We start from the raw sequence: 26116 nt of genomic DNA, 5'->3' as shown, positions 1-26116 counted from the left end.
ACAATCACTGGCAGCAACCAAATCCATAACAAATCTAGGAGTACGAAACGATTTTAAGTCGAAAGACCGCAGGTAAGGCAGATGCCAGTCGCATTCACTAGAAGAATCCTCAGGACGTGTAGTCCACCCATGAACGTAGTCGCTACCGAAACCCTTGTTCGACGAATATTCCAATATTACTTGTCTATCTGGGACCCATGCAAGAAAGAATTGACGGAGTAAGTACAGAAGATCCGAAGCAGAGTAGCGCGTTTCGTCACATGTTCATTTAGTATGGGCAAAAGTATCAACGAAAATGCTCCGTCAACTCCAGTGGCAGACGCAAAGAGAGTGAGTTTTGTACCACGGCGTCATTCAATGATAAAATTCAGATAGTGTACGTTTCTACAAAAACCAACCAATATACTGCTTCCTCCTGTAGATATATCGTACAAGCCCATGAAGATAAAATTAGATTGGAATTCAACGAAGGTCCACCAACAATCGTTCTTCCGGCGCACCATTCGGGACTGGAACCTGAAGTGAGAAGTGACAGTAACGTATTACGTACCCTCCGCCACACATCATAAGGAGGCTTGTGAAGATACACTGTCTAGTCACCTTAATGTGACCACGTATCAAATGCATGAATAACTAGATCTCGTAGCGCGGACCGCTGCGATACGTGCTGTAAGAGAGTCAAGGAGTTTCTGGAAGGTACCGATAGGAACGTAGAGTTATGCCAATTCCAATAGCGTGGCCAGCTACGCTTGTTTTTCTAGCTTGAGGATCCGTGACTAATACAGCCCGATCGAAGCGGTCTCACAGATTATCGACTGGGTTCACATCCCGGGAGTTTGGTGGCCAGGGGAGTACGGTAAACTCATACCGGTGCTCTTCGAACCACGCACACGCTACGAATTGCGTGACATGTTTTACTGTCCCACCGCTAGATGCCATCGTATGGAGAAAAAACATAAAAACATTATCCTCCTGGTAGATGCCACCATGTCGAGGAAAAAAAAATGTCAAGTTGGTAGATACCATCGTGTCGAGAAAAAACAAACCGCATATAGGGCTGGGCATGGCCCCCATGGATAGGAGCATGCTTTTGTTGATCCAGTGTGCCTTCTAGAATGAGAAGATCGCGCAGGACATGCCACGAAAACATGCGCAACCCCCTCACTCACCATAAGGTTCCCTCCTCCGGCCTGGATCATTCCTAAGCTTGTTGCAGAATTCTTGCTTTCAGACGTTTCACGCCATAAACGCAAACGGCCATCGGCTCGATGGAGCATAAAACGTGATTCATCTGAAAAGTCCGCTGTCTGACGTTTCACGTCGTAAAAGCCAGCGGCTACCTGTCCGACGGAGCATAAGACGCGATTCATGTGAAAAAGCCAACTGCGGCCACTAAATGGACGTCCAATTGCTGTATTGGCGTGCAAATTCCAGCCTATTATGTGAAAAATTCTGAGGAGTTACGGCTGCAGTGTCTCAGAGTTGAGTGGAAATTATTGTTCAAAATGGCTGTGAGTACCATGGGACTTAACTTCTAAGGTCGTCAGTCCCCTAGAACTTAGGACTACTGAAACCTAACTAACCTAAGGACATCTCACACACCCATGCCCGAGGCAGGATTCGAACCTGCGACCGTAGCCGTCGCGCGGTTCTAGACTGTCGCGGCTAGAACCGCTCGGCCACCACAGCCGGCGGGAATTATTGTTCTCTGTGATTTTACCACAAGTACGTCGTTAGTTACATGGCTGGCGTCTCTGGAATAACATCAATGGGTGTTGGATAGTATTTGCCATGTAATGTAACTAGAAATCGAGGGCAGTGGTACCGTGAAGAAAGAAGAAAACGAGATTAGGGGTTAACGTCCCGTCGATAACGAGGTCAGTAGGGACGGGCACAAGCTCGGATTGCTTTTTAAGGATTGGGAAGGGACTGGGTGTGTACTTTGAAAGGAATCATCCCGGCATTTGCCTGAAGCGATTCAGGGATATCACGGAAAACCTAAATCTAAATGACCGGACGCGGATCCGAACCGTCGTCCTCCCTAATGCGAGTCCAGCGTGCTAACAACCGCGAAACCTCGCTCGGTGTGATACATGAACGTCTGCCTTAGCTGCAAGGGCCGTTGGTTTTATAATGACGTCCAAGGATAGAAGCCATGCGAAGAAGTGCATAGAACGAAACGAAATGCGGACAAAAATGCTTAACAGCAACACCCTGGAATCTTCATTTGCCACTGTCACCAGTCAAACCTTCGTACGAGTGACGAGTTCCAAAGTAGGTAATTTCCAAAACGAAACGTCCACTCTGCGCCAGATGATGTGCAACACTCAAATTTCCTAACGGATACAACTGTGTTACTGGGACTCGATTCCGAACATCCGCCTTCTGCAGGCCACGATTTCACTAACTGTGGTATCCAATTCACGCCTCACTCAAAGCTGCTTGCCTTCGTCCTGCTCCCTTTTTCTCTCTTTTCTCGTCATGGTTTGTGTGTGCACGCACTAGTTACGTGTTGGTGAGTTGATGTCGGTTAAGGCAGTCTTTAAGACGACGAAGATACCATTATCAACAGCTCACTGAGTTGAATGAGCTCTTGTAATAGGGCTACGAGAAGCTGGGTGTTCCTTCCGCGTTATTGCAGAAAGACTTGGCAGGAATGTAGCCTCTGTACATGACTGCTAGCAGCAGTGGTCACGTGAAAGTACGGTCACAAGAAGACTGAGCTCTGGATGACCACGGCAACACCCAGAGGGAAGACCATCGTGTTGGGCGGATGGCTCTGGCGCATCATACTGCATCTGCAGCAGCAATTTGAGCAGCAGTTGACACCACAGTCACACAATGAACGGTTACAAATCGGTTACTTCAAGGACAGCTCCGAACCAGATGCTCTGTAGTGTGCTTTCCACTAACCCCCCACCACAATTTGCAAATTCTGTGGTGTAAAGCGAGAGCTCGTTGTAGGGCGGGGTCGAGGTCTGTTGCGTTTTCTGATGAAAGCTGGTCCTGCCTTGGTGCCAGTGACGTCCGTCTGCTGGTTAGCAGAAGGCCAGGTCAGCATCTGCAAACAAGCTGTCTGCGGGCTAGACACAATGGACCTACACCTGGAGTGTGATTTCGTATGGCATCATGAGCATTCTCGTGGTTATCTCACGCACCCTCACTGTAAATCTGTACATCAGTCTGGTAATTCGATTCATTCTGCTGCCGCTCATGAATAGCATTCCAGGGAATGTTTTCCAATAGGATAACGCTCGCCCAAATACCGCTCTTGTAACGACACGCTGCAACAATGTAGACATGTTGCCTCGGACTGCTCGATCACCAGATCTGTCTCTAATCAGACACATATGGGACATCATCGGATGACAACTCCAACGCCATCCACAAACAGCACTAACCATCCATGTACTGAGCGACCAAGTACAACAGGCATGGTACTCCATCCCACAAGCTGATACCCCGGACCTGTACTACACAATGCACGCGCGTTTGCGTGTTGCTTTCAACAGTCTAGTGGTTGCACCGTTTAATGATTTACCGGCATTTCACATTTACAATCACTTTCCTTTGATTACAATAACCTGCGACCTTGCAACGTTACTCACTTATTCAGACAAATGTGTTCCCGTAATCACACTACCCTATATCAATTATTACTTGGTGTTGGGACTCCTTTTCCGTCGGTATATTTCTGTACATTCGCTTTCTTCTACCTTTTGTAGTTGTCGGCATACACATCGCTTTATGTGCATTCTTGTATTTTTGTACCTCTGTCTCCCTGGCATTCCATCACTTGTTTCTGCGAATAATCAGTGAATTCCTTATCATACATCAGCATGAAAAACTAATTGGAAGTTAAAAATGTCCTTCGATCTTTGAAATTTCACTGTTGCATAACACTACTACCTTTCTTGTTCTATTAGCTAGCCAGTTTCCTCGAAAGAAGCAGCCTTTTCATTTTAATTTGAGGTAAGTTCCCACCATCACCATAATGCACACCTTTCCTGCGTAAATCTCTACAACTACACACACATCGAAACATTTACGATGCTAATTCAACTGTCTTTTACGGTTTTAGAATAACCACCTACCTAAATTAAAATTTATAAACCACTGCTACCGATATAATAATTACCGTTCAAGTAAATACCAGCAATAAAGTTCCCCATAAACGGTAGGATAATACCTTTCGAAAAACTACATGCACTGAAAGCGAGCAGTTACATGAATCCACGAATCGCAGTGGCCCGCTAGTTCCACTTCGCACCGGTAGATGGCAGTCAGCGTCACAGTTAATACGCTGTGTGACAGATGTCTCTGGCGTGCGCGCCTGGATATTAAAACACGTGCGAGGGGGCGTGGCTACGTCTGTATCGTTCAAGATGTTGTGGTCTTCAGTCCGAAGACTGGTTTGATGCGGTTCTACAAGTTAGTCTTTTCTGTGCAAGTCTCTTCGTCTATGAAAAATAGCTGCACCCATTGAACCTATTTACTGCATTCATGCCGACCTCTCTCTACAATATTTATCCCACATACTATTCTCCATTACCAAACTGATTATTTTCTTTGGTGCGTCAGGAAGTTTCCTACTAGTCGAACCCTTCTTATAAGCAAGCTGCGTCAAAAACTCCTTTTTATCACCCAATTCGCTTTCGTACTTCATCCGTTATTCCATCTATCTACCTGAACTTTTCTGCTCTTCTACGACATCAAATTTCAAAAGTTTCATTTCTCTTCTTGTCGCAACTCATCGTTCACATTTCACGTCCGTACAAGGCTACACTCCAGGCAAATACCTTTACTAAAGACTTCCTAGCGCTTAATTCATATTAGATGTTGACAAATTTCTCTTCCTTAGGTATGATTTCCTTGCTATAGCCAGTTTGCATTTTATATCCTCTCCACTTAGGCCATCGCCATTGTTTCAGCTGCCCAAATAGCAAAACTCATCTAATATTTTTATTGTTCATTTCATAATGTAATTCCCCCACATTGCCTGATTCAACTCTACTACATTCCATTACGCATGTTTTACTTTTAATACTCGTCTTACTGTTTGATCATGTACAGACTGAATAACACTGGGGATAGGCCAAAAGCCTCTCACACTCCCTTCTTTCCATGCTTTTATGTCCTTCGACGCTTATAACTCTACTCTCGTTTCTGTACAGATTCCACACGGCCTATCGCTCTTTAGATTTTACTTTTCTACCTTCAAAATTTCAAACATCGTACTACAGTTGACATTGCCAAACGCTCTCTCTAAATCTACATGTGTACACAGGCAGTAGCGAAAGTTCGCAGCGTTTTGTCGTAAGTTTAATAAACACAACAGATACACGTAACGGAGACTTAAGTCATTAATAATACATTGCCCTTCACTATTTACAAGTCTGACAACACTGGGGTAACTTTTAGGCTCTGTGACTGTAGAAATCACGTGGTTTTGAGGCGAATAACTCTTCGAGCCATGTTCAGAGCTCATTTTCGTCCGGAGAGGAAGTTCCTTGAAGGTTGTTCGATAGACAGCGGAAACAGTGAAAATCTGAGGACGCAAGATTAGACGAAGAAGGGTGCGAAGTGACGTCCCTCCGTAACTCCTGTATAGTGTGTCTTGTCAGACTAGCAGAATGCAGGCAGGTGTTACCATGGTGTAGCGTCACATCACGCAGTCCTCCCGATCTTTGTTCTTGGATTGTGACTGCAAGACGTCCCAGTTGATGACAATAAACGTCAGCAGTGACGGTTACACCTAGGGTAAGTGATTCGGACTACACCACACCGTCGCTCTTCCCCCACACGTATAACGTTATCTTTTGTGGATGCATGCAAATTCTTTGTATGGGGAGTTGCTGCTTTGTTTGGGCTCAATCCTTCCTTTCTTTTCCTTATGTTAAGGACGCCATTTCTCGTCACCAGTAAAGATATAGGATAGGAATTGTTGGTGGTGTGTACGGGCCAATTGATGACAAGCAAGCAGAGATGCACGTATGGCCACACGCTAATTTTTGTGATTTTGGCTTAGAGCATGCTGTACACATACACACGATGTGTGAACCTTCCCCTTTGATCCAAATGTCGCGCGATGGTGGAATGATCAAAGTTCATCACATTTGCCAGTTCTCAAGTACACTGACGTGGATCACTATGGATTAATTCGTTTAGACGATCTCCATCAAACCCAAAAGGTCTTCCTGAAAGTGTAGGCTCACTAATGTCAAAACGATCTTCCTTAAAACGAGAAAATCATTTTCTTGCCCTGCTCTGTGCTGTGGCATTATCCCCATACACGGCGGAAATGTTTCTGGCTGCCTCCGCTGCTATCACATATCTACTGAAAATCAGAAAAATATGCCGGAAATTATCTATTTCTCCACTTGCCATCTATTTCCTAGCGTCCGCAGCACATGATGTGGAACATTTCTGTCACGGCTGATTCTCCCACAGACCACAACAGTTCTGTGGGAATAGGGAGGGGAAATACGAGCTGACATTAGCACGGTAAGACCATGTTAGCTAAGGTTAGATGGCCTGGTCAGGCAATCATAAAGACTGTTGGTTCTGCAACTACTGAAAAGTCTGCTGCCCCGATTCAGGAACCACGAGTTGGTCTCGCCTCTTCGCTGATAACATTGGATTGTGATTACGCCTACGGTACGGCTATCCCTATCGTTGAGATAAGCAAGCAGCCTCACCTCGGCAAGATCCGTGGTTCATGGAGAGATCGTTGAAGATGGATATATGTAATAGCCTGGTTGAGAACTATCCACGAATATAGCATTAGCCATGTTCACTACTGGCCATTAAAATTACTACACCACGAAGATGACGTGCTACAGGCGCGAAATTTAACCGACGAACCTGGGTGCACGAATGGCAAAATGTCATTTTTTCGGATGAATTCAGGTTCTGTTTACAGCATCATGATGGTCGCATCCGTGTTAGGCGACATCGCGGTGAACGCACACTGGAAGCGTGTATTCGTCATCGTCATACTGGCGTATCACCCGGCGTGGTGGTATGGGGTGCCATTGGTTACACGCCTCTGTCACCTCTTGTTCGCATTGACGACACTTTGAACAGTGGACGTTACAGTTCAGATGTGTTTCAACCCGTGGCTCTACCCTTCATTCGATCCCTGCGAAACCCTACATTTCAGCAGGATAATGCACGACCGCATGTTGCAGGTCCTGCACGGCCTTTCTGGATACAGAAAATGTTCGACTGCTGCCCTGGCCAGCACATTCTCCAGCTCTCTCACAAATTGGAAACGTCTGGTCAATGGTGGCCGAGCAACTGGCTCGTCACAATACGCCAGTTACTACTCTTGATGAACTGTGGTAACGGGTTGAAGCTGCATGGGCAGCTAGCTGTACCTGTAAACACCATCCAAGCTCTGTTTGACTCAATGCCCAGGCGTATCAAGGCCGTTATTACAGTCAGAGGTGTTGTTCTGGGTACTGATTTCTCAGGATCTATGCACCCAAATTGCGTGAAAACGTAATCACATGTCAGTTCTAGTATAGTGTATTTGTCCAATGAATACCCGTTTATCATCTGCATTTCTTCTTGGTGTGGCAATTTTTTGTATTGTATTCATCACGAGCTTGTTCCCACCTTCAAGCCAACGAAAGTAAAACTGATGATAGCTTCACTTCCTTCGAATTTTCTTGTACTATGGAGAAGGACTGTATAAATGTTCAATGAGTCCAGTTAGTTTCTTTATCAGCGTAGTGCAATTGTGTTGTTCAACGGGAATATTTAAAAAATATCATACTAACAACAGGTACAAATACAGACATTGTCCGCATTTCTTGTTGCCTTTATGAATGACGTTTTCAGGTACAATATAAAAACAATGTCCGCAGTTCTTGTTCCCTTCACGAAAGACGTTTTGAGGTATCTGGTCACTGGACCCGGTTAATCAGCGAGTAACTTTCGAGACTGCGATCTTTTAGTTATCTCCTATGAGCATCGCAACCTGACTAAAGCAAATGGGAGGGTAATAGGTGATGAGAAAAGGTCTTTGACTAAAGATAGCGTACGGGCGCTGATACTGAGTGTTTTAACATACAGGTACTCTTAAGTTTGTATAGTTTCACAGATTCTACTTGTAACAGCGTTTTATCCGTGAATATTATCGCATTTTAATCGACAATTACTCTTCTTTCATCGATTTCGGCCATCTATGGACCAAATTAAGTAACTTCCTCATGATTTTGTCTTTTCCGATTTTCGGTGTTTCCAATATTTCTTCGTTCTTACAATGTATTCTTTTCTTCCTTCGTTTGTTCATACAGTGGTGAGGTGCCTGATCTTTTACTGAAAACCTCTGAACTTCCTAATATTGCTGCACTTCAAGAATTTCTGCTCTCGTAACATTACGAACCAATTACTTGGCGCTTTGGGCTTTTTTATCGAAACACTTAACTATTTTCTCTAGCCGGTCTTTCAGAGTTCATTCGCTCCAGCTAACCATAAAACGACATTCTTTTCCTGACCCATCAGACAGTTTTTTAGTTAGGGTGCACAGTTCTTCGTTACTTCTTTCCACCAACGTACTCCCTAGTTTTTTCCTTAGCACCTTCCTTTTCTTTTTCTCCGATTCTTCTATTTCTCCTCCTTTGTTAAGGACTAAACATTTCGCTGCACAAAGGCACTTTGGTTTCGCGACAGGGTTTTGTTTTTACTGATTTTTTTTAAATTGATAATGTACTTCGTGAATTGAGTTTTTATGTCCCAATCTAATTTTTTGACTTCCTTTTTCTTGGAGTCTAAAATTCCATTCTCTTGTTATCTTTTCCAAAACGCATTTGAAGAGCACTGGGGAGAGGCTACCACTTTTTCTTAGACCATTTTTGATTTCAAATTGTTTCAAGTTTTCTCCATGGATTTTGACTTTGTTTCTATCAACGTTTCTTTAATTATTGCCAAAGATTTTTGTCTGTGGCGAATTCTTCTAGTGTATGGAACTCTGTTTCTCTCTCTACGGTGTCGAACGTTTTTTAGTACAAAGTTTACCCAATTTTTGCATGATAGTAGAGCCTTATGATCAGTTTCAAATTCATAATCTGTTCTATGCAGGACCGGCTCTTTCTAAATCCCCCCTGGCATTCACCGAATTGGTGGTCTAAGTGCTCCACCAAACGATTTTGTTGGGCCCCTGATAGAAATTTTTACGTAACAGCCACTAAAGATATTCCTCTGTATTTCCTTTATTGTCTAAAGTATGTGTAAGAGTGCATTTCTGTTCTTTTGGAATTTTCTCCGTTTTCCAAATTTCCTCCGTACGCTTATAGATTTTTCCATAATGTCATCGCTCGCATTTGCCAAAACGGAATTCAGATGTGTGGCAGTTTCATGACAGAACGGAGGACCATAAATAAACAATCGTTGTTCTTGTGTGCGGCCCTATGCCACAGGCAGTATCTACAAACATTTGAAAGGATGCAAGAAAAATTATTACAATGATAGGGACAGAAATAACGCTGTTCTAAAAATACCGTAAGAGAACATGTGCATGAAAATTTATCAAGATAATTAGTTCAGCGATACGTCAATGTCGTATGTCTGCTAAGGAACAATGTAGTAAAACTGAATTTAAAATTAATGAATTTAAAATTATGTTCATCCGGTAGTCTTATGGTGAGTTTAATACACAACGACAAGACTATCGTGCTTTTCTCAACAAAAAAAGTTCTTTATCGAATAGGAGATACTTAATTCACTGCGTATTGCGTTTTTTAGATCTGAATGAATCACTATCTTACCACAAAGTCTGCTTGGACATAAGCGCATGTGCCGAAGTCCGCACTTATAAAATATTTGGTGGCGTAGTGTTATTAATTTGACAGAATTTCTTAGATCTACAACGCTTTTTGGTAACGAAAAATTAGCTGAAAATGTTCTAACTTAAGAAAAATGCAATAAAGAGAGGCAGAGCTCATCTAGAACTACATGTCGGAATAAATAACAGGGAAATGGAAATGAGCGTTTAGCGGGTCAAGTCCGGCCGCCTTGGCGTTGGTCTTATTACATTCGATGACACAATGGGCGACTTGCGCGCCGGATGGGGATGAAAGGATGATGAAGACAGCATAACACCCAGTCCCAGAGCGGAGAAAATCCCCGATTCAAGCCGGGAATCGAACCCGGACCCGTAGGACGGCAATCCGTCACGCTGACCACTGAGCTATCGGGGCGGACATAACCGCGAAGATATATTAGCGAAGACATCTCTGTACTCAATGATTTTACGATAACACGTCTGCAACGGTTAGGTTAGGTTTTTATGGGGCTGTAGGCCTACTCGTCAAAGTGGAAAATAGAGTGTCAACATCTTGGCTTGCAAGTAGGGCAGAGAAAGAAGATGCGGCCCCCGCAAGTCAAGTCATTTTGTCAGTTACCGCTGTGAAAAAAGTTTGATGACGTCTGCTTTAGACATTAACAATTCGTGTGCGGCCGACGTAATATTATGACTTTTGCAGGAAATAGGAATGTGCGGATGACGTAATATTACAACTTTTGCGGGAAATGGGAATGTGGGGATGACGTAATATTACGTCTTGCCAGTTACGATGATTTTCCGCAGTGTCAAACGTATATTCACGATTCCCGCAATCGGCTGTCAAGTCTGCAGGCTTCGTAGCGGTTGCTAGTTAGTAGCAGCGGTATCACTGAAACAATTCGTCGTTTTTGAAACCTGTATTATCGTCTCATGTTTCATGGCGTTATCTGACGTTGAAGTCCTTTCTGTTTCGCGCGTCCGTGTTGTTCTCTGTGTTTAAATCTGCAGTGAGGAGGAAAAACGTCTGGGGCAAATGATGTACAACGTCCTTGATGAGTCTGAGGATAGTGAGTACGAAACACGTTTATCGTATTATTTTCGCAGTGTGTCTTCTTGTGAAGGATTTTCCTGCAGGTCAATCAGGAAATCCATCCGAGCATATGATTTAAGTGAGTGTAATGTTCGACTACGTATCTTCCCAGGTTTCAATTTGCAACACACTGCACTGTACTATAAAGCAGTTTTGCTTTGTTCTCGTGTTCTTTGTGTCTCTTTAGATTTAAATGGGCTGTAAAAGAAATATAAAAAGAATAATCACTTGCTTACTTACCGGGGTATTTATTTGAATAACAGCACTCCTTTTCCCTTTTTCTCTATGATAGATACTACTACACTGAAGTTTTATAGTGGTCTCAGATTTAATACTAGCAATGTCAAAATATGTATATTTAAAGAAGAAAGTCTAATGGACCTAGAACTGTTTGGGAAGTCCGACAGCATATGCTTACACACGAGAAACCAGATATTTTAGATAGTCCACAGGTAATGGAAGGTACGTACAACACCAGCATCGTAAGTGTAGAAACGGGGTAATTTGTTTGTATTTGCTTTTTGGGAACGTGTTAGGTAATTTAATCTAAATTTATTTCATAAGATAGGAATGATCTAAAGATAGGCGAGAGAACCGGTTTACATCAATCAAAATGAGGAGCTGATTGGCTGCTATGGTGTTCGGTTTATCAGAGAAGAGATCTTATACGCGACTGGTACTTGGAGATCAATTTCGGGCGTAGTTGGAAAAACTCGGTGGCCAACTCGTTCGACGAGAGGTCACGCAGACCTGAGGTCTATGCAATTTTGTTCAGTCTGAGTAACAGTGAATTTTTGGAGTTTCTGATTTTCAGGAAATGTTTAAGATCAAACTTACGATGATATTCACGGACATTTCGGACGTTTGCGGCGAGAACTGAAGCCTTCTTTTCCGGAGGGAAAATTCCACGTGGCATGCTGTGCAATCGTAACAGTGAACTTTCAAATTTGACTCTTTTTTTTCGGAGGGAAAGAATTCCACGTTGCACGCTGTGCAATCATAACAGTGAACTTCCTCATTTCAAAAGTGAATACTCAAATGGTGCAAATGACTCTAAGCACTATGGGACTTAACTTAACAGCTGAGGCATCAGTCCCCTAAACTTAGAACTATTTAAACCTAACTAACCTAAGGACATCACACACATCCATGCCCGAGGCCGGATTCGAACCTGCGACCGTAGCAGCCGCGTAGTACCGGCCTGCAGCGCCTAGAACCGCTCGGCCACCGCGGACGGCAAAAGTGAAGATTTGGAAAGTATCTGAGTAAAACTGTTACACATAGAGAGCCTTTAGGAGCCATTTATTATACGATAAAAAGCCGGCGGATCTTTTAGAATCAGGTCTGGCAGCGAGTGCTTGTGCTTCAAGTGTGAAAGGACTTGTACAAATTATGTTTATTTTCGTCTTGACAATCCTAGAGCTGTATGCTAGGACGAAGTTGGTAGCAAATGACTATGCGAAAGTACTAACACTGAACAGAATTTTTATGCAAAGACTTTTCTTCACTTGGTAGTTACAGCCATGGTAAATTTAACTCATTATGAACCCTGTCGATGCGTATAGTGCAGCTAATTTTTTACAGATTTTCTCAAATAAGCTACATTATGCATCACTTCAGGGCAAACCGTGTTATTTGAAGACTGCGCCGAAGGTAAGTGCTTTTCAATGTTAACAGAAAGTGCTGCATCGCCTGGCGACACAGCCACCAACCATACAGTTGCGTAAGGCGGGTTGCCGAAGCCTACGGCCCACTAACAACACTTCGTCTGGCGTCAGACGAAAAGAAACAGCAACAACCCACAAATACGCCGGGTTGTTCACAACCGAACCTCCAGCTGTCGCCAAGGCAATTGGGTGGCGCCAGCCTCCCCGACTGACATGCGATCATCGCTGCAGAGAATGCGCTGCTACTGCATCACTACCTCAAATGTGACACTAGCGTGCTTCCTTCCGCCGGACGAGTATTTAGGTCGCCGCCTGACAACAAGTGTAAATAAGGAATCAAATAAAAAATGTTACAACCCTATTGCTATTGGCTACTATGAGCACTTTGAAAGCCTTTGATCAGCCCCCCCCCCCCCCCCAAAAAAAAGAAACATAAAACGCTCTGTAGTCAGTCAGCATTCCAAGCATGATGGAAAAGTCATTGCAAAAATTATTGCCTGGAAACAAATTCTTAGTTTCTCTTTCATAAAACTCGGTCGACGACGCCTAAAAATTTTCCGCAAGGTTGCAAAAAAAGTTTTCTTAAATACGTGAAAAACTATGATACCGACTAATAAACGTTAAACGAGACAGTTGTAGGGTTTAAAAAGATCTATCGACTGGACTATTATACGAGTGACTATCGATTATCTTATTACGTTTCATGCACACAGAAAAAACCGTTAAAATCTGTTTCTCTGCAACTAGCTAACTCTCACGACCCCATAATTGCGAAAAGTCAAAAGGTACTTGTTTGAAAAAAAAATTATTTTAGAGATATCGACTTTTTGAAAGAAAGTGCTCTCGATAATTGGCTAGACGGCCACACAGTAACAGTTTTAGGCTTGTTTTGTTCACAAAAAGTTGTGCTAGCATGCTATTCAATTAACTTTACAATTTTATTAACTGCAAGCATCAAAGAATGACTGAAAAACTTGCTCTTTAGTTGGACGTTTTTTTAAAAAACTGTGTCTCAATTTCTATTTTACGAAAATAACTTTTAAAGCAAAAAACTTAGGACATTTTTTCACGATTTTTTTAAAAAGTCTACGCCCTTCTACAGAACAGCTAGTTTTTTTAAAAAAGGAAAAACTTGCACTTTATTTGGACGTTTTTTTAAAAAACTGTGTCTCAATTTCTATTTTACGAAAATAACTTTTAAAGCAAGAAACTTTGACATATTTCCACGATTTTTTTAAAAAGTCTACGCCCTTCTACAGTACAGCTAGTTTTTTAAAAAAAGGAATGGACGCAATTAACATTTTAGACCCTTACGCTTGGTGGAAGTTAATTTAAAAGATAAAAAATGTTGTCTCGGCTCTAGAAGGTCGTAGAAATTTTTTTTAATTCGTGAAAAATAAAAAAACTTATTTCTTTAATAGTTAATATAATAAAATGAAAATTGAGATAGTAAAAAAAACACGCCCAAGTAAAGTGCAAGTTCTTCCAAATCATTTTTTGATCCTTACAACTAATAAAATCTTAAAAATTATTTAAGAGCATGGTAGCACGACTGTTTGCGAAGAAAATAAGCCTAAAAACCGGCACTGTAGGCCAATCCGCTGAGAGATCTCGCAAACTATCGAGATATATCTCGAGAAATAATGATAATTTTTTAATTTGTCAAATAAGTAGTTTTTGACTTACCGCGGGCTTTACGGACAATGAATAGCTAGTAAGGTAATACGAATGTTAACAAGTTACAGATAACCCGAACATAATGGCGTTTTTGAGACACGAAAGCAATCGATAGAACTTTTTAAACCTTACGACTTTGTCCTTTAACATTTTTCGATCGGGGCTTTTTTTTATTTAGTTAAGAAAAACTATTTTTTGCCACTCTGCAGGAATCCTTGGCCATTTGTGCAATCCTGGATAGAGTTCATGAAAATGAAACTGTTTAAATTGTAATTCCATGTACGCTCATATTTTCTGTTTTCAAGTAACAATTTTTTCAAATTTAATATTCGGACGTCATAGAATGCTTGGACTATTACGGCGATCGCCTCTAGTGGAATTCTTTCGCCGAGCGCAACCTATGCTCCTTGCTATACTCCGGCTCACCGCCTCACAGTACACTGTCACCAAGGACGTCGTCCACCTACGAGGTTACCCGCTAGGGCACTCCAGGTCGACGTCAGTAATTACGTGCTAGGGCATCCCAGTGCTTCAGTAAGTAACCGTCAGTCTGAACCGAAAGCACATTCATGTTCCAAGAAACTGCTATTGTATTTTATTAGACTCGATAAAATTCCGATGTTATTGGCTAGCTGTGCACACCAGTCGTAGTATATTGTTCCCCTCGGCTACGAACACAACAGGAAGGAAGAACAATAAACTGGGCCGCCAGAAACCTCGGAGAGGTTTTCTTTCAATACTGTCATGAGTTCGCTGGACACAGCCATCTGAACCTCCCCAGCAGGGTCAAACCTTGAACCGTTCTGCACCATTTTCTGTTTTACGGACATGAGGTGACAAACCTGATGAATAAGAATGGATGAAGCAATGGTGAGAGCTGCGTTTCAACCAGGATCTGCCGATTTATCGTTGCCTAATGACCCAGAGCTTTGCCGTGCAGCAAGGAAAGGTCACGGATGATGAAGATGTCTGAGTGCGCTTGTCGGACTCGGGTTAACGAGCGTGTTAACACTTCGTGATAACATTTCTTACTTACTGATGAAGGTGTTGGTTTTAGGGCACTGAATAACATCGTCTTCAACATTCCTTACAGGATATCGACTTGAAAGAAGTCTGTTGTCACAAGCGAAATTGCTAAGACGACTCCCCAGGAACACATATTAACAGATTTCTTCAGAACGTCTTACTCTGTCGGCATGAATACGTGGTTCGTATCCTTGAATGTTTGGAAAAAAAAAAAACGACTAAATGACACGCTGCCTACTGTTCGGACGGCCGACTATTCTAACAAAAGAACAGGGGCCAACAGCTCATTGAGTCTACTCGGCGCTTCAGATCGGAGGCTTGATACTTCACGAAATTTTAAAGTGCGTTTTACACTGTTGCCGTTGTCAGCTAGGATGATGGTCAAGTCTCTAGCCAAGCAGAGTGTCCCTCTTACGTGGATAACCCTGCCAGAGAAGGAAACTGTGTCAATGGACAACGCCCTCTTCTTAACCCAGGGAGTATCAATTCCTTTCTTAATTGTGGCTGATATGAGGTTCGCCACGCCTGGGTTGGGTGGTGTATTCGATTGAGCCTGAGATATGAATTCGTCTTGAACAACCCCGCTACTATCGTGAGTGCGTAGACTCTCCCGGCGTCTTATGGTTGGCAAGGAGGGCTTACATCATCTTGGATGCGGGAAGCTTGACGCAAGTGCTAGAATAACTTAAGCTCTTATTCAGGCAGAATGTATAAAGATAGTAACTGTTCTGAAAGAACAGATACCAATGATGACCATGCAGCTTCTCTATATAGAAATGATAATTAAACGAAACCCTCAGCTGCCAACAGGTGTTGTTGATATACCTCAATCGGGACTGCTGAAAATGTGTGCCCCGACCGGGACTCGAAGCCGGGACCTCCTGCTATGCAGAAGATGAGCCACCGAGGACACAGAGGATAGCGCGGCTGCAGGTACTTATCCCTTGCACGCTTCCCGTGAGACTCACAATCCCAAGTGTCCACAACCTACATCTTATAGGAACATTACAAATGTTGCCACTATTTAAGTTCCAACCTACGTATAATATGAAAAATTACCTTCGCTCACCAGCCACGATTATAGATCTTCTTGGCTCGAGGAAGTCCGGCATTTACAAAATCCCTTGCCACTGTTCGAATACGTATGTCGGCCAAATTCGCAATACTCAAGATAGATGTGTTGAGCACCATCATCACACACCATTATTACAACCTGAGAAATTTACGGTGGTGGAGCACAGTCTTACCGTGGAGCGCAGAGTGATGAATGAGGAGACACAAATAGCTGCCCCTTCGTGCCGCTATTGGACCAGTGCGTTAACGGAATCAATCGAAATTCGACTGGCTGACAACATTATAAATAGTTGATAGATGTACTCTACAGCGATTCACTGTTTTTGACATCTTTCACCACTGGGGGGGGTACCTCCAATTGAGCTGTACCTACACTTACGCTGGAGGGCAGGAGCGTCGATTCTGGTGCACGCGCTGTTGGTCTGCTGCTTATAAGAGTTCATCGTTCACGGTAGGAATTAGTTCCGGCGAGAATAGCAAACAAAATTCTCAGCAGAAGATGGCGGCCAGTTGGACCACCGATATATTATGTCTAGATGATTCTATGATCCTGCAGCATACGCGAAAAGAATATCATTATTTTGACTCTTCATTTGTGATAGTGCAGCATTTCTCTGATTCTTAGAAATTTTTCATCGATTTTCTGAATTTTTGTCGATCACCCTTATTCAGCGTACGTCACGGTTTCTTATACCACTGATGCAAATTTAATACCTACTTTATACGTAAATTGAAGGTGGGAGGGGAGAAACGAAAGTGAAAAAACAAAAAAAAACAAGAGGTGGGCGGAAATACCCCCCCCCCTCTCTCTCCTCTCTCTCTCACACAAACACAAACACACACACACACACAAATAACAACAACAACAACACCAGGTTATATCAGACGTCCACATACTTCAGTGGCCGTCGAAAGGATTCAATCCAAATACACTTAAGAGCTAAATAAATTAGTGCACCTGCCTAATATCGTGTAGGACCCCCGCGAGTACATAGAAGTGTCGCAACACGACGTGGCGTGGACTCTACTAATGTCTGAAGTAGTGCTGGAGGGAACTGACAGCATGAATCCTGCAGGGCGACCCAGAAATCCGTGCGACTACGACGGGGTGAAGATACCTAAACAGCACGTTGCGAGGCATCCCATGTATCATCAGGTTACCTTCCATTCGGAAAGCGGTTGCACTCAGCGACTGTTATATTGACTCGTAAATTGCAGCAATTAGTCGTGTTTTTTTTAAAAAAAAATATAATGCTGATCTAGATTTCGGCTAGAAGCTAGCCATTCTCAATGCACTATTATTTTCGCTCAGTGCATGTAAGTCCCTGATCGGGCTTCACCTACAGTTCATTGAACTGAGCATTCATGACCAGGACCCTACCGGCCTATAAAATATTAAGAGAGTAAGTAATTGGTACATCACCTCTTGCAGGACGTTCTCCTGTTTTCTGGTGGACAGGTTCAGGTACCTCTCTTGGCTAAGATAAAACTTCGCCGTTTCCTTCTCGAACTTCTTCTTGCCATCCTGAAACGTAAACACCCATATAAGTCTGCGTACAAATTTATGATACGAGGTCAAAAAGAAAAACACGAAAAACTAATTAACTGATCAATTTCAGAAGCGTAAGCTTTAATGAACTAACTCATGTTTTTAAAAAAAAATTAAAAAAACACCTTGAACGACTCGAAGTAGGGCGTGAACGACTAGAGACAGGAGGTTTACATTCACAGGGCAAGTACATTAATATGTTCTGCAGAAATGATTAGCAGTTCAGTCACCTTCGATCAGCATGTGCCCTGTTGCTTAGTAGGCAGAGACAGAATCCGCCACGGTCCCTGATAAGTTGTTCCATGCGTGATGGCATCGACGCGTATAGGACGCAAATGGCGTCCAGTGGTATAACCAACCATGTTGCATTCACCTAGTTCCAAAGTTCATTTGTGGTGGTTGACATTGGATCACAGTTCCGCACCCGTAGTTTCACCATATCCCACACATTTTCGATTGGCGACAAGACTGGTGATCTGGCGGGCCTAGGCAAAAGGCTGACATCCTGTGAAACCAAAAAGGCACGTGTCTGTGCAGCAAAATAATGTCGTGCATTGTCCTGCTGAAAAATGGCGTCTGGGGTGTTGTGCAGAAAGAGTATGGCTACGGATCTCAGGATGCCATTGACGTACGTCACATTTGTCACAGTGCCCTAGACACGCGCCAACTGTGATCTGTGGTTGTACCCAACAGCTCACCACAACATAAGGCCTTGAGCTAGCGCTGTATCTCTTGTGCGATTGCAGTCACTGTGATTCCGCTCTCCCTGTCTGCGGCGAACCAAAATGCGGCCATCGTTTTCAAACAAACAGAATCTGGATTCGTCCGAAAATACTATCTGATATCATTCCTGTCCCCAGTGACGTCGTTCCATATACCATTCCCATCTAGCACGTTTCTGCACATTTGTCAAAGGTAGGTGGAGAAGTGGACGACTCGCACGTAATCCCTGCCGTAATAAACGGCGACGGGCTGTCACATCTGATAGTGTACGGTGTGTTACACTGTTCCATTGTTGCACCAGAGCCAGGAGGCTGCAGATCTGTCCTTCAATGCCATTCGCATGCTATATCTATTTTCTCGAGACGTGGTTTGGGTGGTGCGACCTGACCCACCAAGTCGTGTACTACGGCGTTCCGTGAACCATTCTGCACACACTCGTTGCTTTGCCGAAAAATTTTGTCTCACATGAGCAGCAGTTTCATGGATGGATGCATCATATTCTCTCATGCCAATAATGGATCCTCTTTCAAACTCGCTGATCTGAAGGTACGGTTCGCGCATACTATGTGAGGCATCCTGCACGTCTTCTAACGTCACAACGATCCATTTCCTTCGGTTTATAGCGACGATAGCCGCAGGCACAATTTTCCGGTAGGTGGTATTGTGCCGCGATATCGATATTGATCCTTGAACCCGTGGGCCGACATAGTTCAAATGCTAATCATTTCTGAAGAACATCCTAATGTACATGTCCTGTGATTATGAACGTTTTCTCCCAAGTCGTGTGCAGGTGTTCTGTTTTGCAACAACAGTACCGGTAGACCGACAAATATCTACAGTTTCTTTCGCTGGCCTCTGCATATATGCTTCACTGAATTCTGTTAAGGACTGTGCAAACCTTAATAATACCTCCCAAATTTGCCAGGGAGCAGGAGGAGATCCATCCTACTACAGAATATCTGGACTACTTTTCTTTCCTTCCAACACATCTCATGACATAAGGAGCAAGTTCACTTCATTGTATTTTGTGCATGTTACAGAAGATGTCATTGTAGCCGTGCGCCCCGCCGGAGGCTCGAGTCCTCCCTCGTGTGTGTGTGTGTGTGTGTGTGTGTGTGTGTGTGTGTGTGTGTGTGTGTGTGTGTGTTGTTCTTAGCATAAGTTAGTTTAAATTAGTTTAAGTAGTGTGTAAATCTAGAGACCGCTGACTTCCGTAGTTTGGTCCCTTAAGAATTCACACACATTTAAACATTTTGAACATGTCATTTTGTTAGTGTAAACACTCGACATTCCACTACAATTTTGCTGTATGGACCTTTTCCTTATGTCCTCGCTAAACATAAGGGATTTTCCACCATTGCAGTATTTACATTTAGCAACAGACAAAAGCAATTCTGAAAGCTTTCATTTACTAACCAAATATAAGTTATTTACACTATTCACAAGACCAACATTTTGTTCATTTTCGGTAAGATGATTCAAATTGCGTTTTGAAGCACTGCCTAGCGAACTTTTAAGCCTAACCTCACTTCGCTGCGATGTAACAATGTCTATATTTTTATGATTTTCAACAACACGTTTATGTTGATTACCGGAAAATTTACGACTGCAATTAAACTTCTTTACCATGTACAATGGTTGAGATAGACAGTCACAACAAGAAGTTTACAACATGAACGCATGCGATAAACATAAGTAAACTCACGTAATCCACTTGTGTCGGCAAGATCGGCTGCCCCGTTGATAGTACAGTCAATATGTTCTTCGAGGATATTCCACACGAGAGTTGCTATGGAAACAGCGGCTCCAAAATTAAATAACAAGTCATTGTAGGCAAGATTTTGTGTTTGACAGTAGTGTGATGACTAAGCATTCACGCGCCGCACCTGCTTTAGAAAGGCATTTAAACACGAAAATGACGAGGTGCTAAACAAAATATTAATTTTTACAATCACAGAATTTTAATGAAAGTAATTTCCATTTTTGAGCCCTCATAAAGTCCACATTCCCTTACGCAAATGTTCATGTTCACGGAAATAGCTACAAATGCCTCTCTGATCACAGAAGCAATAGTGACGGTATCGTTTTTACCTGACAAAACAGTTCTAATGGTAGCTTCACGGCTTTTAGTTTGTAATGATGCAGCATATTGTTCACCTTCTTTATCGAGGATAATATTATCCAACAAGCCCATGAACTTAACAATCGTATCAGCGAAATTGGGGTTGAGCTCAATACATGCCTGAAGCACTCGCCACTTACTGGTCATGATACTAAAGGAACACTCAGCAGCCAGTCGTGCCTTTGGAAGTCGCTTATTAAATATTGGTTTCAATGGCCCAAGCTGTAATAAATAAAACTTATGTTCGTCTCCCAAAAGAACACGCGGTGGCATTTTTATCACATTCTCATTAGATCTTTTCGCAATGTTATTGCTTCTGCTCCGGGCAAAAATAGTGACATCTCTGGCCGCCCTAGCACGAATGAAATAACTTCTAGATGACGCAATTCTCCCACGCATTTCATTTTTATTGGTATTTCTTTTACCAGTTTACGTCAGACGCTTCGTCTGGTTTGGAGCATCCAAAAAGTAACGTCCACAGCATCCATCGAGCTCGCTCACTGTACGGTTTTAATCACTGCCTACAGACAACGGTCAAAACTGACAGTCGCAACGGTACACCTGAAGTTATAACAAAATAATTAACGTTTGGTACTAAGGCACCACGTACCGGTATCCGGTACCACACAGAGAAGATTTCACTTTCAACATAGACGGTTACGACTGTACTCTTGACTCAGTGCGAGGCTGTTATCAAATTCCTGTTGCAACAGAAGACATACGTACACAAGACGGCTGTAACAACGACCTTCGGTCCTTTGAATTTGTGGGAATGACTTTCGGACACTTGAACGCTTTAATGACGAAATCACGAAAGACCGTTGTGTCTACATAGACGATATTTTAGTGAGGTCTGCGTCAGTAGCGGAACATCTAGAGCATTTAAACAAAATATTTGATCGTTTACGTATTTAAGGCCTGGTTACTAACGCTGCAAAATGTACTTATGGGGCAACAGAGGTCCAGTTTATGGGACATATAATCGACTTCCATGGCATTTTCGACCTTCTAAGGGTAATGTGGAAGCCATAGTCAAGTATTCACGTCCTGTTACAGTTAGGGAGCTACTTCGTTTTCTCATCATCAGTAATTTCTGTCATCGATTTAAACACAATCAGGCACTAATAACAGTCCCATTTACTGAACTTCTGAAGGTCGAGCCGAAGCCAAACAATAGCGTACAATGGACAAACAAAACAGATACTGCTTTCTAAATTGTAGAAACAGCAACACCAGAGGACACACACAAGTAGCTCATCCGTTAACACAATCACCACTTGCGGTCATGGTACATGTATCAGCTTCCGCTATTGGCGCCATACTTCAGCAAGAAGTGGAACATAGTTTGCAGCCACTCGCAAACTAACGCTGTGCAGCATACGATCGAGGACTATACGCCGCATGTGCCGCGGTTAAGCAATTCCGGCACTCGTTAGAAGACCAACTCTTTACCATATACACGGACCTGAGACCACTGACGTATGCTTTCAGTACGAAACCACAGGAAGCATCACCGAGACAACTTCAACATTTGGACTACATTAGCCACTTTACGACTCACATACTCTATGTGCAAGGAAAGTCAAATGTGCCAGCAGACGCTCTCTCACGTATTGAAGCTATAACCACTGCAGTTGATTACGAGGTCTTAGCTTGAATACCAGTAGCACGATGATGAGCTACTCACTTTATTGGATAACCCTGTAAAGTTACAACGCATGACTGTACGAGAAACAACGTGTCTGGCACAAATGTAAGACAGTTCATACTTCACCAATTTCGATCACAAGCAATTGCGTCAACGCACAACTTAGCTCATCGCGGGGTCCGGGGCACGGCAAAATTAGGGTTTTGTCTGGCCAGGAACGCATGCAGACTGCAAGACATTTGTCAGAAACTGCGGGGAGTGCCAGAAAAACATGATCACTCGGCATGTCAAGGCACCATTAATCACATTTCTGCCGCCAAGTCTACGTTTTGAACACGTTCTTACAGAAATTATTAGACCCCCTTCCAGTATCAGAAGGCCTCAAAGTCGTAGATCGATTCTCAAGATGGCCTTAAGTTTCTCCTATGAAGACCATTTACAGCAGGGACGGTAGCACAAACGTTTTACCGTGGCTGGATTGCCCGGGTTGGCGTACCGGTAAGAATTACAACACATCAAGGACGCCAATTTGAGGCTTACCTATTCAAAGCATTCGCCGGTTTGGTGGGCACTAAGCGCATTTGTACTACTGCTTATCATCCGGCAGCGAATGTAGTAGTAGAACGCTTGCATCGTCAATTAAAGTCAGCACTCCGGTGTCATGCTACACAAAATTGGATGGAGGCGTTACCCACTGTGCTCCTTGGTCTACATATATCCTTTAAGAGCGACCTGAATAAGTGTGCGAAAAAACAATGCGTCTACTACGGGAGGCCATGCATAATGTGACAGATGGTGCCGCATATCCAACAGCTCCAACCAGTGACACCTAGAGAGCAAAGTGGACGACACCAGTTCATATTCAAAGACCTCTCCAGCTGCAACCACGATTCATACGGAATGACACGGTGCGCAAGCCACTACAGCCTCCGAACAAAGCGCCACATAAAGCGCTTGGTAGAAGCAACAATACTTTTAAGAGATATATCAGAGGTGTGCCTACCACCGTATCTACTGAATGTCTCATACCTGCCTTCTACAACATACAATATGCAAAGAAGACGGCCAGCCTAGCGACTGCCTCATATAACGCTGCAGTATCTGAAATTACATGTGTCCAACAGGATGCCGACAAGATACAACAACCAAAGTTAACCACAAGTTATCATTCTAAAATACTGGATGAATATAGTCTGGAAAATTTTGACCCATGAGTTTCACTGCTTCAACACGTATACATAGCATCGAACTTTAATACTTATTGTTATTCTTTTAACATAAGATCATATAACTTCTAGACTAGATTATGGCAGCATTTTGAATTTTTATATTCGCTTAGTAATTATGCGAAATACTGGAAATCGATTTTTTTGTCCTTGGAGACCGTTAGAAAAGTAACAGGCACCTGGAACCGCGTGCTTTTCAGGGATTTGAAAATATTGATTATAAGTTCAGCTAGGTCTGAAAACAAGATATATACGAAACAGATTTTTGTTGTTAGTGTCGTTCAATAAATTATTTTCTATCATAATACTTTGTAACAGAGTTAAGCAGAGTTAGAACGGAAATTTTTTTCACATTTTAGGGTTTTTATTTCATTATGAAATTTGCAATTTTCCGAATATATATATATATATATATATATATATATATATATATATATATATATATATATATATATATATATATATCACTTATAAACTAACATAGGAAGTATTTTATTTTATTTTATTTTTTTAAATATACTCTACACCCGTTGAAAATGTTAAAATTTTTTATCTGCATTACTTCAATATCTAATAAAATCGGTAATTTTTTTATATAGAAAGCTGCAGATTACTGCGTTATAAAGGTCATGTCCAGAAGAGGATGGGCACCAGGTTGAAGAAGTTTAAACAAAGTTTGAGAGACAAGAAACTTTATGATGGTAAAACCGTAAGAGGCAGGCTGACAGACAAAATGGTTGATGCAATACAGCAGTATTACGGGAGAGCCATTAGAAATAATACTGAGGATTTGTTGAAAATGAAGCAGGCAGTATGGGCTACCTTCTTCCACAGCCTGTAAGCTGATGAAAAACCAGTACACCACCGTTGCCGTCCTGGACCTGGCAGCAGTCATGGATATCATAAAACCTATTTACAGAGACCTGACAAATCCTGAACTACTGAAGAAGTGTCTGCATGGTCAGACTCAAAATCCCAATGAGTCGTTCAATAATCTTATATGGACTCGCTTATCAAAAAATGTTTTTGTTGGAATGAAGACACTAAATTGCGGGGTCAGTGATGCTGTTATTGCTTTTAATGATGGCAACATTGGTAGGATGAAAGTGCTGCAGCATATGGGAATTAATCCTGGAGCAAACTGCATCAGAGAACTTGAACGGATGGACAAGGTTCGCATTGATAAAGCAGAGTATGCAGCACAGTTGGCCACTAAGGAGTCCCGAAAGAAGAACAGAAGAAAAAACTTGGAAAAAGATCAAGAGGATGATATACAGAATGGAGCATGGTGCTTCTGAGTGACTAAAAACCAAAAACGCTAAGCATATATTGAGTTACAGTCTTTCAAATCTTTAGAAGCCGTTCCTCATAATTTACATTTTCTGTTGCATTTTTCCCTAAATCTCAGAAACCACTTCGAGTGGAGCACTCAAATTTTCAGGGAGTAATAACATACATATCCTGAGTCTTCTGAACTTAAAGAACAGCATAATGTCATGTATAATTAAAGTTATTTAGGATAACGTACAAAAAAGTACCCAAAATTGTAACCGCGTAATTAAAAAAAACTGTATTTCCGAATGCAGTGGCTGAAACACAATTATTAAACTTCAATAGACTCAGAACATATATTTTAATGTCCTGTAAGAGTTTCATGCCAATGGCTAAAGTGGTCCCTGAAATACAGGGAAGGCATATGACTAAATTTAACATTGTCGGGATAGGGCGTTCCAACTCCCCTTAATGGGCATAAATTTAAATGCTTTATAATAAACTTCATTTACACAGAGGAAAGTCCTACTAGGTACGAGGACGTTCAATAAGTAACGTAAAAATTTTTTTCTTCATGGTCAATTTCGGTTGACAAAATGCGGAATTTGTTGTGGCACGTCGTGGTATATTCCCGCTTCGACCTCTACAACTTTATGAAGTTCCGATAGGTGACGGCGCTATACGTAGCCTTCAAAAAGGTGCGTGTAACGGAGATGCGTTACAAATAAAGAACCGTCATTGAGTTTCTTTTGGCAGGAAACCAGAGCACCGGAGATATTCATATGCGCTTGCACACTATCTACGGAGACTTCGTAGTGAACACAAGCAAGGTGAGTGTTGGGTGAGGCGTTTATCATCAACGCAACGAGGTCAAGAAATCCTGCCAGTCCGGTGATTAGACACTGCAATGTTTGTCTTATTTGGTATGTACTGGCTGCGTAACCTTTGTCATAATGACAAGTTTGTGTCACACTTCTCTCCCATGGATAATTTTCCATAAAACTTCAGATATGAAGACAGCTAGCTGTTTTAACCGAAACTAGAAAGCGATGAACTTTTTTCCCTTTCATTATTTTGTGGGGGTGCCAGCGAAAAAATTTCGAAAATTATTGAAATTATGTGTAATGTGCTTTGGAAGGTGAATGTAGTCTGGATAATTTACTGCCGCTGTGAGTCACGCTGCCTCTGGGGACATACACAATTTTTAACTTCGATAACTTGACTTACTGCTTTAAACCTTTAACGTAGATTA

The 26116-nt window shown here is 42.4% G+C and overlaps 1 protein-coding gene across 2 annotated transcripts in view; it reads right to left on the bottom strand.

The window, feature by feature from the left end:
* LOC126281596 (rho GTPase-activating protein Graf-like) overlaps nucleotides 1-26116 on the bottom strand; it is a 541774-nt gene that overhangs the window by 99615 nt on the left and 416043 nt on the right. For both annotated transcript variants that reach the window (XM_049980690.1, XM_049980689.1), the window contains exon 4: nucleotides 17748-17849. In XM_049980690.1, coding sequence (XP_049836647.1) covers nucleotides 17748-17849 — 102 coding nt within the window. The remainder of the gene's footprint in view (nucleotides 1-17747; nucleotides 17850-26116) is intronic.

The sequence above is a fragment of the Schistocerca gregaria genome, chromosome 7 (genome assembly GCF_023897955.1).
Source record: "Schistocerca gregaria isolate iqSchGreg1 chromosome 7, iqSchGreg1.2, whole genome shotgun sequence".
In the NCBI taxonomy this organism is placed as follows: Eukaryota; Metazoa; Arthropoda; class Insecta; order Orthoptera; family Acrididae; genus Schistocerca; species Schistocerca gregaria.
Note: the sequence above shows the minus strand (reverse complement) of the source record. Positions and strands in the feature narration are given on the sequence as shown.